At 39.6% G+C, this 14943-nt stretch overlaps 2 protein-coding genes across 2 annotated transcripts; one reads left to right on the top strand and one right to left on the bottom strand.

Annotated features, from left to right (window-relative positions):
- Window positions 1–6211: 6211 nt before the first annotated feature.
- nsun4 (NOP2/Sun RNA methyltransferase 4) lies at window positions 6212–11273 on the bottom strand. The gene is made up of 8 exons (XM_080480185.1): window positions 11144–11273; window positions 10224–10443; window positions 9603–9777; window positions 9364–9518; window positions 9071–9231; window positions 8840–8964; window positions 8599–8731; window positions 6212–7849 (listed from the first exon to the last, which is right to left on the bottom strand). The coding sequence occupies exons 1-8, from the start codon at window positions 11234–11236 to the stop codon at window positions 7706–7708; spliced, it is 1206 nt and encodes a 401-aa protein (XP_080336311.1). The 5' UTR covers window positions 11237–11273; the 3' UTR covers window positions 6212–7705.
- A 143-nt stretch (window positions 11274–11416) lies between these two features.
- On the top strand, window positions 11417–14814 carry LOC308123719 (cytochrome b-c1 complex subunit 6, mitochondrial-like). The gene is made up of 4 exons (XM_080486355.1): window positions 11417–11572; window positions 13679–13738; window positions 14184–14345; window positions 14486–14814. The coding sequence occupies exons 1-4, from the start codon at window positions 11426–11428 to the stop codon at window positions 14516–14518; spliced, it is 402 nt and encodes a 133-aa protein (XP_080342481.1). The 5' UTR covers window positions 11417–11425; the 3' UTR covers window positions 14519–14814.
- Window positions 14815–14943: the final 129 nt, after the last annotated feature.

Genomic DNA, 14943 nt, shown 5'->3' with positions numbered 1-14943 from the left:
GATGCACTCAGTTTAAAAGACAATGCAAATGATGTTTACAAGAATAATGTGAATAAATGAGGCACTTTGGAATGAATTAGGATTGTTGGTCAGGAGGGAAAAAAGGTATCACCCATGCAGTGAACCAACCTTTTAGTGAAGCAGTGTGGTGATGTACATAGCATGTACTACATAACAGCGCATTATTAAAAAAAAACAAAAAAACATTCAAGCCATGTTCTCCTCAACAGCATAATTAAAAGTGACTAATTTACCAGTTAAATGGCCAGTGATATGCCACTTTGTACAGAGGCTGGCTCGATAATGAGAAAATGATTTCAGTGACTAAATTCTCAGAGCTTTTAATTACATTTTGCCCTGGGCTGAGGGAGCTGGGGCAAATACAATTAAAGAAGCATGCATTACATTTGAAACTCATTTTACAAAATCAGAAGACCTGGACACCAAAACACCCAGGCAGCAAGATTCACGCCACGTTGCTCTGAATTGAGTCAGTTTCTGTCAAATACATAATGATGGTAAACCTATTGGGTCATCTGGTTAAATATTGTCTTGACACATATAGTCTGAATATTTACTCTCGCCTTAATTTCTTCTTGAGGAAACATGCTGCTTTTCATTGAAAGTCGCTGACTGTTAGCACTTGATGAGGAAAATCCCACACACACACACACACACACACACACATCTCTGAGGTTTTCTGTTAATGTGTTCTGGAAGATAAAGTCTTCAAATAAAAAAAGAAAAAAAAAGCACATTATTTTAATATGTAAAATACAAAAGTCTATCTATTAATGTTTACTGGTAAGGTAATTGTAAAGTTCCTGTTATGTTGTATAATTGATAATGGACTCTGAAATTTCTTTAGCTGTCAGATTGTAAGATTGTATTTGCTGAGCTCATCGACAGCCCCGTCTACCCCGTCTTCTCTTGGTTGATTGTCTTTTTGCTCCTGGTTTGAATTACTATTTGAAATGTACCGAGTTTATTTTGTGGAATTAAAACAAACAAACAAAAACAATTACACAAATTTGGCTCTGTAAAAACAAAAAACACAAACGAACAAAAAAAAACCAAACCACACCACCATTATTTTGCAACCAATCCAGAGAGAAAGGTCAAAGAAAGTGAAGATATTCCAGTGAATTATTGACCCAAGTCCTCTGTGTACTGCTGTCTTGATTCTATTTGAGTTCTTGTGTTGTTTCCCAAGCTGTTTCTATCAGACTACCTGGTCCATAGGTTCATATTGGTGGTGGAAAGAGTGATTGGAGCATTTGCAGTGTCTTTTCTTTTGCCCTTCCCAGTAATGTAGAGTTGAACTAGTGTTAATGTAAAATAATTGCCAATAAAAAAAATGCTTGAAGATGTTTATAATGAACACCTCTCTATATGTGCTCACTGTTTACAAGAAAACGTCTGCGGTAACACAGCGGATATTGGGTAAATGCAAGTTTTGTTCTACACACAAGATACGTTCTGAATTACGAAATAAGGGTGTTGAGAGGAAATTGCAAAGTAAAGAGAAAGCATCAAAACACACAGTATAGAGAAGGTTAAACTGAACAAGTAATTAGAATTTTTTTTGCCACTTGACAGCGAGTACGAGACAAAAGAGACAGAAAAAGCACAACGTAATGTAAAATATCTAAAAAATAAAAAGCGGCGTGGAGACATAAAGCATCCCCAATGAATAAGCAGGCCATTATCCTGAAGAATGACAGCCTGGGGCGGTGATTATGCTGCTATTATATCTTTAACAGCGTGGTTTGTCAAAACGCACAGACCCCCACCCAACTCCCCCCTCTCTCTCTCTCTCTCTCTCTCTCTCTCACACACACACACACACACACACACACACACACACACACACACACACACACACACACACACACACACACACACACACACACACACACACACACACACACACACACACACACACACACACGAGGCATCTCAGTTACATCCTCTGGATAGTTGTCCTTGCCTTTCCCACACTAAACTTTACTTGCATTACAAGAACATCGCTCTGCCTGTGTGACATTGTTCTGCTGTTAATTCAGTCGGCCTTGAACATATATTTGCCCACCAGTGTGTGTGTGTGTGTGTGTGTAAATAACTAACACTCCCTGGCTGCCGCACGGAGCGATTTCTCCAAATGTTATGAATGAACCTTCTCCAACAATCGGATAGAGGGGGGGTAATAATCCCAGCAGATTAGCAGTGTTAATGTGGGTGTAACACCTCACCCTCACCTTGTTGTGTTTTATTACACTATATAAGAGTGTGTCCTCAACCAAGGGCGACTTGATGGTGTGACTGATAAGACTGTGGTGTGGATATGCATCCAGAGCGAATGTCCTTGTTATCCAGAGGAGGAATCTGTCCAGGTACATGGCAGGATTTCCTCCCATGGGGCTCCGGTGCAGAGAACATAACGATACTCTTGTTCCAAATGTTCTCTCTTTCCCTAACACCCATCCCCCGAACACAAACTCACACACACCCTGGGGGGTGAACAGGGAGTGCTTGATTGTACCGCTGCAGGGTCAAGTGTGTTGAGCCCTTGATGCTGGATCAGGTGCTTCCATCTCTTAACACTCAGGGCTGTATAGTCACCACTAACAGCATCACCATCCATTTGTAGGCACATACTGATCTCCATCGACTTCCCCTTAAGCAGGTGATCATGTGTGTGTGACAGTCTTGAAAATCCATCACCTGGCTGGTAGTGGTCACAGTGTGAAGCTACAAAACTAATACTTCAGCCATTTTCTCCCTGGAAGCTGAGCTATCTATAATCAGATGTTTCATATGTGCAATCACTGCCATCGATATATGCTTGTTAACATTTCTAAAACTATCACAATGAGGAAATACACGTGAGCAGACATGTGAGGTGAAGCAGACAGATAACCGAGAAAGTGGACTGCGGTCTTCAGGTGGTACGTTTTTACTACATTTTGCAAGGAAATTGGCATTTCACATAGATTACATTTCTTACATTTGCAAATTGATTTGGTTCTATTGGTTCTGGATATCTGTAAGCATAGAAGTTTATTCTCCATATTTTCACCAACATGTCTTCTCCTAGGCCTGGTAAAGTACTTCTGCTGTTTAGATTTTTTCCCTGCAGTTTTGCCTGCCCCAAAGAAATACAAGTTGAACTTGTTCCGAGAAACTAACATAGAGGAGGAAGGTACAGAAGAGACGAAATGAACGATCACCTAGTCCAATCCAATCCAAAATGGTTAATATTTTAACATGCTAACAATAGTTTAAAGAAAACATTAAGTGGATCCTTCCTGTATTGAATTTATTTCTATTTACATTTTCATCCATTTCTATTTGCCTCAATGAATTACTTTATTCTTTCTCGTGAAATGCACTTAAAAAAAACAACTAATGATCAAAATCAAACTGCACTTAAAAGGACCAGTAAACATTTTCTGACAAGGGTATTTTTTGTACCTGATCCACACGGGCCCACCAGCTTACTGCTTATCTTGCTTTGACTCTCTTTCTCTGTTATGCACATGCACACACACGTGCACACACACAGCCCATGGAGCAGGACCCCCACACAAAAATCACAGTGTACCATTCAATCAGTGCTTTTTCTCCCTCCTCTCCATGGTTCTCTTAAAGGTTTTAACCATGGCGAGAATGAAAAGTGCCAGCATTAGAAGCCTTGGCCTATTGAGTAGGTGACAGGGTCTGCCAGAATATGATCCTAATCCTGTTTCCAGCATTCTTTTAGCCCAGTGGCATTGCCATTTCGCAGCATATTCTCTGAGCTGTCAGGCCCAGGGAAATCCCTCTAATAGTGCATTGCCCAGATACACATCAAAGCCCTCCTAGAAACCACCAGCATTAACTTGCAAAGGAATCACAAGTACAATCAGGCTCACAGATCCACATACACATGCAAACAGCAAAAACTTGCCTCAAAGTCAGTGATCTGAAGAAGAAAAAAGAAAAAGAAACCTGGGCTTGAAACTTGGAGGTGTCCAAGCAAAGTGAAAACAAAACAAAACAAAAAAAAAAAAAAACTATAATAACTGCCTCATTTGGAAGTACCCTTCAGGATATGTATCAGAGAGAAATAAGTTATAGATATAGAGAAACAAAGAAAAGAGTGATATCAAGAGGCAGACAACAGGTGGCTAAACGGTGTATCCAGGGCCACCCTCCTTTAGTTCCACTTCATCTTCCATTTTCTTCTTGTCCTTTTTCTCTTAAACACTCTGACTGCCATCTCGCCCCTCCCCGGGTAATCTTCTTAGAGAGAAGAAAACCCCCATTCTCTCTCTTCTTAATCTGGCTGCAGCCTAAACCTACGGCTGCATTTCCAATGTGGGCTTCACTGAATCGACCGGCAGTGTTCTCAGCCACTTCATGGAGTATCAAGGCTGTCTGCGAATGCTTAGATCACACACTGGAAACATGTCTGGTTTATGAAGCCTGTTTAAAGGAATATGAAGGAGAGCCTGTGGATCTGAGGGGAAATGCTGTTTGCTATTAACTGCAACTAAAAGTGCATGACTATATTACATAACACCATTGGGCAATATAAAAAAGGAAGTGAATCAGACAATATGAGATCAATGGTGTTATTTTCATACTAAGTCTACACACACACTATCATTTGGACCAGGAGACCATCGAACAAGGCCAAACAACATTTATGACAAATTGAGTTACTAAAAATGTAATGAGAAAAATTTAAAGACTAGCTTGGAATACATATGAGAAACGCAGGTATTCAAATGTTTAAATTACTATTGAGATGTTTTCTATTTGGTGCTACTATAATTACAAACAACTTAAAAAACTAAAATATTATCTTGGAAAAAAAAAAAAGGTGCCACACATCAAAGATTTAACGTGCTTCATTAAGACTCATCCTAGTTTTTACATGGTTAATGAACATTTCCACACAGGTTTGTTTATGTTACTCTCAAAAATAAAAGTTCTTAATCTCTGTGAAGATCATTAGAATCACCTGAAAAGATTAAACAGGACCACTCAACAGAACTAGATATTAATGTACCAACTTAAGTAACGGAGGTGCATCGTTATTTGGCCACTTATGACTAATAAGTAAATGATTACAAAATGTTTGCCTCCTCATTGATCAGCGACTTTGTTCAGTCGAGTTTGAAACAACTTAAATAGTTAAGCAGACAGTTCTCAAATAGACTTACCAACGACAAGCCTCAGGACGTCAGGTGATTCCATAAATAAGACAAAGTCCTATACAAAAATACCTAAACATTAACAAACCTTTCCGCTTGTTGGCTTTGTGCACTGCAACAATGGATTAGACATGAAACAAACGATTTTATTAGACTCAACGTTTACGTTTTAAAAGACATTCAACTGATTTGGATGCAAATACTCCCGAACTACAGTCTGCATTTGAAATCTTGTTTGTTACATCTCAAATATATTATGGTAGTGTGAAGAGTGTGAAAATGGAACTGAAATTGTAAAAGAAAATTGTAAAAAAAATGTTTTAAGTACCATCATGTTTTGTATCTCAAAAACATTTGTGAGGTTCACGTTTTAATACATTCTTCCTACAATCATTAAAACATTTTGATTCACTGATTTAATAAATGAACCATTAATTAAAAAACAATACACTTTTAAACTGTTCTTCGCCTCACGAGTCTATCACTCAATAGATTGGAAAAAAAAAAAGTTTCAGTGACTTTCATTCTGGCATCAGAGTGTGTTGTAATAAAAATAATTTTCAGAACTGAACAGCAAAGACAGGAACAGCTGTAATCTGAGGGGGAAATAAATCCTCAGCGTAGTATTTTTCTATTCACCCTGTGGCTGCGAGCAGCAGAGGGTGCATCCTGCTGGGCTCCGTCTACATGGTGCATCGCTAACAAAGACCCCCACTGTTGAAATGTGCTCTCCCACAGCTGACTGGGAGCAGGTCTGATCTTCACCTCTGGGCTGGAAACGCCACAGCAGGAACACCAGCGTCTGCTTTAAACACACAAGCCGCCAATACTACCCTCCACATGTGGCTCTACAAAACACACAAGACACGTCGCTGTTCACCTTGAACGGCTGAGGACACAAATATCTTAACAAAGTAGGTACTGTTTTGATATATGGAGCTTGATACTGATGTGTACAAGAAGATTCATTCTGGTGCTGCTGTGATTTGAGGTGAAAGCACAAGACTATTACAGTTTTTTGCATGTTTATTATCAAAAAAAAAAAAATACAACCTTTAAATTGTGTTTGAAAACACAACAGAAGCTAGGTTGTGTAGTTAAATCCATAATATTCATCTTTCTAATACACAGCATGTCTCCCTAACACAGGCTTACACACAGGGACACAAATGCACAGCGCTTCATTGGCTAATTCAATAATAAAGCAGGCAGCCAGTCGAGTCTATAGACAGGAGGAATAGAGAGTAACTCATCTCTAACAGTCTGCCGTCTCCTGAGTGTTAAAACATGTAAATTTATGGAGGAGCCCATAGGAAACACATATTTACAATACGTTTAGGTAATCACAAGATATGCGGAGAGGCATTCAGGGCCCTGGGGACGAACGCAGTCAATACAAAAATAGTTTTTATGTGTCATTAATTCCCTCTGCATTCCCTGATACATCCCCCTTTTACCGCAGTAATACAGTAATCACTCACAATCGCACAGAAAATTATCTGCACTCATCTGTGGAATAAAAAAGCGGAGGGGCAAAACAGGGCGAACCATTCCATTTTAGTTCTTTGCTGCCTCTTTAATGTTCATCTGGGAGCCGCATGGCTGCCGTCCATCCCTGTACAGGGATGGGAGTCAGCTCCGGCGCTTGGAGCAGCTTAATGACAGTGGGATGTGGATGGAGGATTCGTTGGGAACACACACACACACACAGACACACACACCTTTTTCACGCTACATTGCCTGGCCAGGACAACATAAAGGGTCATCGGCGGTGTGATGGAAAAAGAGGCACCTCTGCGCTACATATTAGGTTGTGATAAGAGGAAACATTTCACCTCTGAGTGATATCAATGCAAAACAGAGTCAATCCAGCTCTAGTAATGAAAGTTGGAGATTCAGATGTGAGAAGCCAAATGGTCAAATAAGTCATTACCTGTCTGTTCATTACGTCGCCCCTCCATAGAGCCACATATCGCTTTATTAGGCAAAGCCATCAAACCTGATGAATAACCAAGGAAACAAGTCAAGCTCCGTTCCAGTGCGGAGTTAAAGAGAATTCTGATGGAAATTTGTGTTTCAATAATGTGATTCTCCAGCATGAAACATCACCTCTATCCACGGGACAAAGTGCAGGAGGACAGCCATACTGGAGCTCCTGCCATCTTTACCCATATAGGTTTAGTGTCCTCTAGTGGGCACAGAGGCTATAGAACATATCCACTCTTTATCTACTGTTGACACCTATGGGGCGAACATGAAATTGCAGTAAGAAAATGCATTTAAATGCTTTCCTGAAGCAATGCCATCACGATAACATAGTCCAGTTACATAACCTGGATAGGTATTTCCAGCTTGAAAAAAAACTTGGTGGTCAAGCCCAACTGTGCAGAGGAGTTGAATGAAGGAGCCTTGATCTGCCATTAGAGAGACGATCCGAGCTCGAGAGTCCAGAATGGAATGACTTCAGCAGTCACAAGTTTGTTTTCCCTCCCACAGCCTACAGTCTACGTGAGCCTCTTTAGTTTGCACATGTAAATAGGTCCAAAGTTCAAGGCTAAATGTGGGACAACCATTTCACCCAGGTGGAGGTCAGGAGCAAAGTGAAAGGTGTTTCTGAACATTTGTGTGAGCGGTCGTAGACTGACAACCTGGAGATAGATAAGATCAGAACAAAAAGAAAATTAATAAATTACCCCTGACATACATTTTCAGATAATGACTGCATGAAGGTAAATATTAATAAGAGGCTTGTGTTTTCTATGGTCTTCAAACTGCTTAAAAATGTCAACAATCTCTCCTCATATCTTAGTTTGTCTTGTCAGAGTCTGTGTCTATCTCCGTGGAAACTGAAAATCCATCTGCCCCTCCATCATTCCTGTGAACTGATTGTCCATTAAATACAGTATGTTCATTCAGTGGTGCAGGTGTAATGCCTCTAGAAGATCTTGTTTATGAAAGATAGTAAAGTTCAATGATTGACATATAACACATAAAACAAGCACACCAAGTTTATACTTTAAGTCAAAGCGACATTCAATCAAGCAGGAAATACACCAGGACAAAAAAAAACCTGTGAAAGAAATTATGCTAGAACAAATAGATAAAAGGTTGTTGAGTTCATGTTCAATTATGGCACTGATACCACCCCCCCCCCCCCCCCCCCCAAAAAAAAAGTGCATATCATTTATTTATATATATATATATATATATATATATATATATAGACTAGATAGATATATGCTGTATATAATAAATATGTTACCTAATCAGAAGGAATCATGCAAGAATGATACTGAACCGCCTCAGAAAGCCCCATTACATTATTTGTACCACATTTAAAACACATATAGCATATAACACATAACGTTCAGAATGTAGTTCACAGTGTTTCACCAACCTGAAGGTGGATGTCGTGGTCCTCTCGAGCTACATAGATTGCCTGTTCAACCACACTTTGGTTTTGGCTTTGAGAGAGTGTGCAGGTGGAGTAAAGGATCTCTCCACCGGGACACGCTGCTTGTATTCCCGCTCTGCAGGGGGAAAAAAAGAGAAATATTTTCATTATATTGTTCACCTTGTAGCTTTAAAGTGAAACTCTTGAGAGCCTAATGTTTTCTTGGAGTTATCACCACACTTACACCAGCAGCTCCAACTGCAGCTGTGGGAGCCTCCGTCTCTCACCGGTCCTGTTCTTACTGAATATATTGTTGTCGTCCTCCATGAGTGAATGTCTGTCTGTGGTGCAGGGGACATCAACAAGTACCTGAACCCAGACAAAACGGAAGGAGGGAGGACACTGTCACATCTTTTCAACTAGTGCCAATCAGAAAATCTCAACATGACGAACACGATGGTAGAGAACGCCTTACTCTGTCAAAGGTGTTCCTTTCAATTTCACCCCATTTTGTGCCATCAAATGAGGTGATGCGTAGTTTCTCATTCGTCAAAAACTCCTTTGGAACATAGCTGTGGAGAACCTTTCGGAGCCGCAGGGTCCGGGAAGCAGATGTATCGTTTACACACAAAAGCCCTTGAAGACAAACAGTGGATGATTGTCAGACGAGCCGCAGGAATATATGATGTATATAAACAGAGGAAATTAAGAATGGCTTTGCATGAACTGAATGTGGATGGAAAACAGAGAGAAGAGAGTGCTGCTCACTGATGGATTGGGTTTGAAGTAAAGCCAGGGTCTTTCCTCCTGGAGCAGCACAGAGGTCCAGCACAATGTGACCTTCCCGAACATCCAGCGCAAGACAAGGAAGTACAGATGCTGCGTCCATCAGGTAGTAACTCAACAGGCCACATATGTCTGGCCTAGAGAACGAAACGCACACGAGGATCAGACCACACATTAGTGAAAGATCCCATCATCAGGAAGGGCAGAGGAGTTTGTCTCACCTTGCAGGCTTGAATCGTGTCACGTCTCCTCGTGGAAATACTAAACACTTGATGTTGGGGCTCAGCTGGAGGGCAGTTGGCTGCTGACCGTCACAATCAGAATTGTTCAAATGAACAACAGTAGATTCCTCGTTGCACCCGACTTCAGAGTTTTGATTTGTGCACAGAGGTTCAGCTACAGGAGAAGATCAAACTGCAGTGAGTCCTTGACAAACACTCTGAATAAAATGTAACAGTTTCTAATTTTCCTATGAACTAATTTAGCATAAAGTTTACCAACAAAAATGAGAATGTTACACAGAAATAGAAAATGTTTGATATCTGGATAGGTTTTTAACAGTGCAGCTGATGTTTCTCTTCACAAACACAATTATTTGCTCAGGCTTTCTATTAAACAACAGATTTGACTTATTTTAGTACCTTAATATTAATAAAGCTTTGTGCACTGTTTAACCCCCCCCCCCTTTTTTTTTTTTATGTATTCGCAATATCAATAGGCTACTTTTAAGGCACTAATAGTGATCTTTAAATCCTACATGAACATGAGACTCCTGAATTATGATCAAAATGTACAAGACCCTATTGGGTGGCTTGCTACGAACACTAGGGATGCACATATACCTTCTACGTGTCTGTCACTGATGAAGTCTCGGCATCCTTGGCTTTGGAGGTCTTCCAAAATGCTGTGGTTTGAGAAGTGGTTGAGCAGGGCTCCGTACTTTCTCTCCGACAGGAGGGCAACTCTGACCGATGGCCAGATCTTCCCCAGCTGGACATTGTAGGTGGCGTCAAAGTGCTGCAGGGCCAGGCGGGTAGGTGGTTGCTTGACACGTGTAGCCGCCTGGAAGGCAAGGCACATTTCTTAATAGAACACCAAAGTGATTAAGAATCCTAATAGCGAAAAATCCAGCTTATGAAATACAGTAACACAATGCGTTTAAGAAAGGCATAGTGAATATAGTAAACAATTTATTAAGATAAAGGTAAAACAATAAGTAAAATCTCCTGTGAAATGGAAAGCTTGATCAAATAATAGTGTTTTAAGGACTGATTTAAAAGAAGTGAGTGCGCCAACAGCCCTCGGGTGTTCAGGAAGGTAGTTCCTACCCTCCTCACCTGTGGAATAAAGAGCTGCTTGACCTTGTTTACGTCTTACTCTATGAAACATCAAGACCCCCGAAGGAAGAGGTTTACTAAAGAGTTCTCAATCTACAAGTAAACCTGAGCTGTATTAATGCTCAAGACCATTCAAAGCTTTATAGACCAGAAGAACGATTTTGAAGTCGAGCAAAAATTAAACACTTGAATTTGACAGTTACAAAAATCCAATTTCTAGAGTTATCACTGAATAAATTTAGTAAAACACGATCATCTATTTTCATGCAAGACACTTCCCACAAGGCACGTGCACATGTATAGCAAATAAATAAATAAAAAAACTTCAAGGGCTTTTAAAGGATGTGTGTTTCTTTTGAGCACCTGTAAAATCAAAAACATCGACCTTATCAAAAGCTTGATCTATTAGCGTGTCCAGGACGTACCCATTTCTCCTTTACCCGGTTTCTTCTGGGTGTTAAACTCCTTAAATCTTTAACTTTTCTGAACAGCAACCTGCAGTCCAACATGAGAGCCATCACTACGTGCACCCGCTATTTCCTCCGACTTTGCCTCAATGTCCAAAACAACAGTTCCGTATCTTGAACACTACATGGGCGGGCCTTCGCCTTAAATCGCCAACATGGATTGGCTAAGAGAAGCTTTGGTCATATATTTCAACCAATAGAAATCGTCTTCCGGTGAGTCCTTCCAGTGGTTTCCGACGGATGACCGACCTCGCGTCCTCAACCAACCTCCTAACGCTACACCTTCGTGGAGCAGCGGACACATTTCGGTGTTTTTGCGTCATTTCAAAGACATTAATCATGGTTTTCGAGAGGAAAATGCTCACGTACGGAGACCCCGATGACGAGGTATGGAAATATGAGTGTTATGCGGTTTTAAGCCGCTTTGTAGGGCCATTTTGTGTGTGGTTACTTAACTGCAGCGAATCCTAGCGAATTCATTTTAAATAGATTTTTTATAGCTGATGTGACTCACAGCTACGTCTATGACTAAGTGTTGAAAAGCTACGATGGAAGAAACTGTAGGATTGTTTTTCCTGTCACTGACCTCATATGTCACTTTCATCTCACCGATAAGTTGCGCTCGCTGCCCTACAGATCTCCAGCCAATGTAGCGGCCCATAACAAACTGAGGCAAATCACATCTTCGTATCATTATACCAAACTTTTGACTTTTTTTCGACGCTTTCGGTTAATTCCAATGATTTTCTCCAATAATATTGATTTCAAATTGATCCCAATGTAGAAAAACAAAACAAACCCAAGTTTTGCCCATCTGTAAGTATTAACTTTCATTGGTCTCATGATCAAACTCACAATTCCTAATAATTCATATATGGATAAAATATTTCCGTCAATCTAAAGTACATAGATCACTTTGATCTGCACATTATGATGGTGGTAACTCGTTTAACAAAGGCTATAAAATGTCCTTAGTTTTTGCTGAAGTTACTAAATTCAGATTTACTTAAATGGGCTTAATTGAAATATGTTGCTGTTGTCTTTTCGGGAAGCTGTACAAATATTTGCTTTTTTTTTTTTTTTGAACAATGTCTTTATTTTCAAATACAACCAATAAACAATATAATCACAGAACTTTTACATCAATTTCTCAATAACCCCACCCCACCCACCCACCCACCCACAGTTACTGGACCATCTGCAAGCTTACTAAGCACATTTGTAAACATATTGACAACAAAAAGGAAAATTAAAAATAACAGGTACATAGTCACTTGGGTTATGTTTCAATATTGGCAGCTGCCATGTTTTCCACAAAAGAGATAAATGGCTGCCAGGTAATATAGAATTTTCTGGTGGACCCCCTAATGGTATATCTAATTTTTTCTAAATGAATATGGCGCATGACTTCCCTTATCCATATGTTGGAGGCCGGGCATCCTTCCATTTAAATAGAATAAGTCTCCTGGCGAGCAGGGTGCAAAAGGCCATCATATTTCTAAAGTGCCCAGGGAGAGGAGTGGCCCCCGGGGCCACACCAAACAGTGAGATCATTGGAGAAGGATCTACTGTTGTTCCACATATTATAGAGAGTGTCTCAAAAATAGACCGCCAAAAACTGTACATCTTTGGGCATAGCCAGAACATGTGTAGTAATGTGGCTGAAGCTTGTTTGCAACGGTCACATGTAGGATCAATATCTTTATTAAACCTAGTTAGTCTTTCTTTGGTCCAGTGAAGACGGTGGACTATTTTAAATTGAACCACAGCATGTCTAAGGCATATTGAGGAGGAGTAAATTCTTTGAATTATTTGTTGCCACTTTGCTTCTGGAATTTTTTCATTTAAATCTTTTTCCCATCTGTGTTGGAGAGAGTCCAGATTATCCACATTAGATGTATTTAGTAATATGTACATTCTACTTATTTGTTTTGTGTTGACTTTACATTTGAGAATTGCTTCCAGTAGTTTCAGGTGGACATAATGGAAATTGAGCAAAGTTAGAGGCCACAAAATCTCTGGTTTGTAGGTACCTGAAGAAATGGAACTTGGGGAGATTAAATTTCTGTGATAGTTGTTCAAATGAAGCAAACCTGTTCTCAACGTAGAAGTTAGATAATGCTCTTATTCCTCTTCTTGACCAAATATCAAATGCCTCATCCATCATTGATGGGGCAAACAAATGGTTTCTTAATATTGGTGCTGAACATGAAAGGTCGATGAGGTCAAAAGACCGCCGAAACTGATACCAGATTTTGAGTGAATGAATGACAACTGGATTTGATATTTGCTTCTTTTGAAGCTGTTCAGATATAAAATATTTATCGTATAATTGTTTAAAAACCTTAAACATTTTGCATATATGAGAGTACTGTTTTGGATGGAATTGCTTTATATATTTAAATTTTTCACTCAGTGCTTTCTTAAAAATATGAACCGATCAGATTTAATTAACAAAGTCATCTTAATGTCATCAATATTGAAAATGACCAGGAGGAAGATGCACCTGCAGAGGAGGAGGAAGAAGAGGAGGAAGAAGAGGAAGATCTGGTGGTAAGTTTCTTCATAATACTTATGAATATTAATTATGTATAATAATTACCTTGTGCATTCATCGGAAGATTTGTACATTGGTCTACAGACACCTATTTATAATTTTATTTGTATGCCTTAAGACACTTTACATCACATTATAAAATCAAGCATTAAATGGACCAACATCATCAAAGCACTCCTCAAAATAAATTTGTAGTATTTATAGCAGAAAGCATGGGCACCAGGTCCCTTTTAATATGGCTGATATTTTTTGTAGAGTTTAAAAACAGTAATTTTTTTCCCCTCAGTATCACATCTTAGATTCTATGAAGCCTGGTTTAATCTCACATTTCACAAACATGCAGAGTAATAAAATTAACATGAAAAAATGCATGTGTAGAAATTTATAGTTAGCTCTGCTTCATCCTATTTGATAAAAGTAATTTCATTTGGTGCCTTTCAGGACCCGTTAGAAAATATACGGTCCAAGTGTGAGCAGACCGAACACTGTGTGCACTACAAGGAGCGCCTGGAGGCCTGCGAAGCTCGGGTCGGCTCCAGATCCAGCACGCAAGAGGAATGCACAGAAGAGCTCTTTGACTTCCTGCATGCACGAGACCATTGTGTAAGTATGTTATTATGAAATGCGTGGCATCTTTCCCTTGTTGTGGTTTCTCTTACGCGGCCCACAACACAAAATGGACCGCCTTTATCAATATGTTTTGCAGTAAAGCTGCTAATTGTTTTGTCTTCTATCTTTTGCAGGTCTCACACAAGCTGTTCCCCAATGTGAAATGATGGGCAGGCCCTTCCCTCCCAGATTAATCTATTTAACTGTTGAAAAAAAAAAAAGTAAAAGTCTGTTTGTTCTCTGAAATCCATGATTTCTCCTGATGTGAATTTGTCAGGGTTGTTGCCACAATGTGTTGTGGGCACCTCATTTTACCAGTTAATGCAAATAAATACTCAAGACGGTCATGTCTTACTGTGGTTCGGATTCGACAGCAAGATCACGGCTCCAAAAGGAGTTTACCTCAGGTTTAGTCATGGATTTATTTTTCTGATGAGAAAATAAAGGTTCTCTTTGGTTTCCACTTGAGTTGGTTGTCTTCATATTTGAATGTGATTTTCTTGAAACGGATACAATCAAAATAATGATTTAAAGTTACAGGATGTAATTTTTGAATTTGCAGAGTGAGACAACAGCTGACTTCATGTCAGGC

The sequence above is a fragment of the Lipophrys pholis genome (genome assembly GCF_963383615.2).
Source record: "Lipophrys pholis genome assembly, chromosome: 1".
Taxonomy (NCBI): Eukaryota; Metazoa; Chordata; class Actinopteri; order Blenniiformes; family Blenniidae; genus Lipophrys; species Lipophrys pholis.
The sequence above is the reverse complement of the archived record's forward strand: the minus strand, read 5'-3'. Positions and strand labels throughout refer to the sequence as shown.

What these genes read in the sequence shown, in the direction of transcription:
- nsun4 (XM_080480185.1), bottom strand. Translation starts at nt 11,236, where the DNA reads ATGGCTCTCATGTTGGACTGCAGGTTGCTGTTCAGAAAAGTTAAAGAT. An exon ending in CAGTGACAGACACGTAGAAG is followed by an intron (nt 9,778 to 10,223) that starts GTATATGTGCAT and finishes CTTCTCCTGTAG; the next exon opens with CTGAACCTCTGTGCACAAAT. An exon ending in CTGCAGTTGGAGCTGCTGGT is followed by an intron (nt 8,732 to 8,839) that starts GTAAGTGTGGTG and finishes TTCCCCCTGCAG; the next exon opens with AGCGGGAATACAAGCAGCGT.
- LOC308123719 (XM_080486355.1), top strand. Translation starts at nt 11,426, where the DNA reads ATGACCGACCTCGCGTCCTCAACCAACCTCCTAACGCTACACCTTCGT. An exon ending in AAGAAGAGGAAGATCTGGTG is followed by an intron (nt 13,739 to 14,183) that starts GTAAGTTTCTTC and finishes GGTGCCTTTCAG; the next exon opens with GACCCGTTAGAAAATATACG. An exon ending in TGCATGCACGAGACCATTGT is followed by an intron (nt 14,346 to 14,485) that starts GTAAGTATGTTA and finishes TATCTTTTGCAG; the next exon opens with GTCTCACACAAGCTGTTCCC.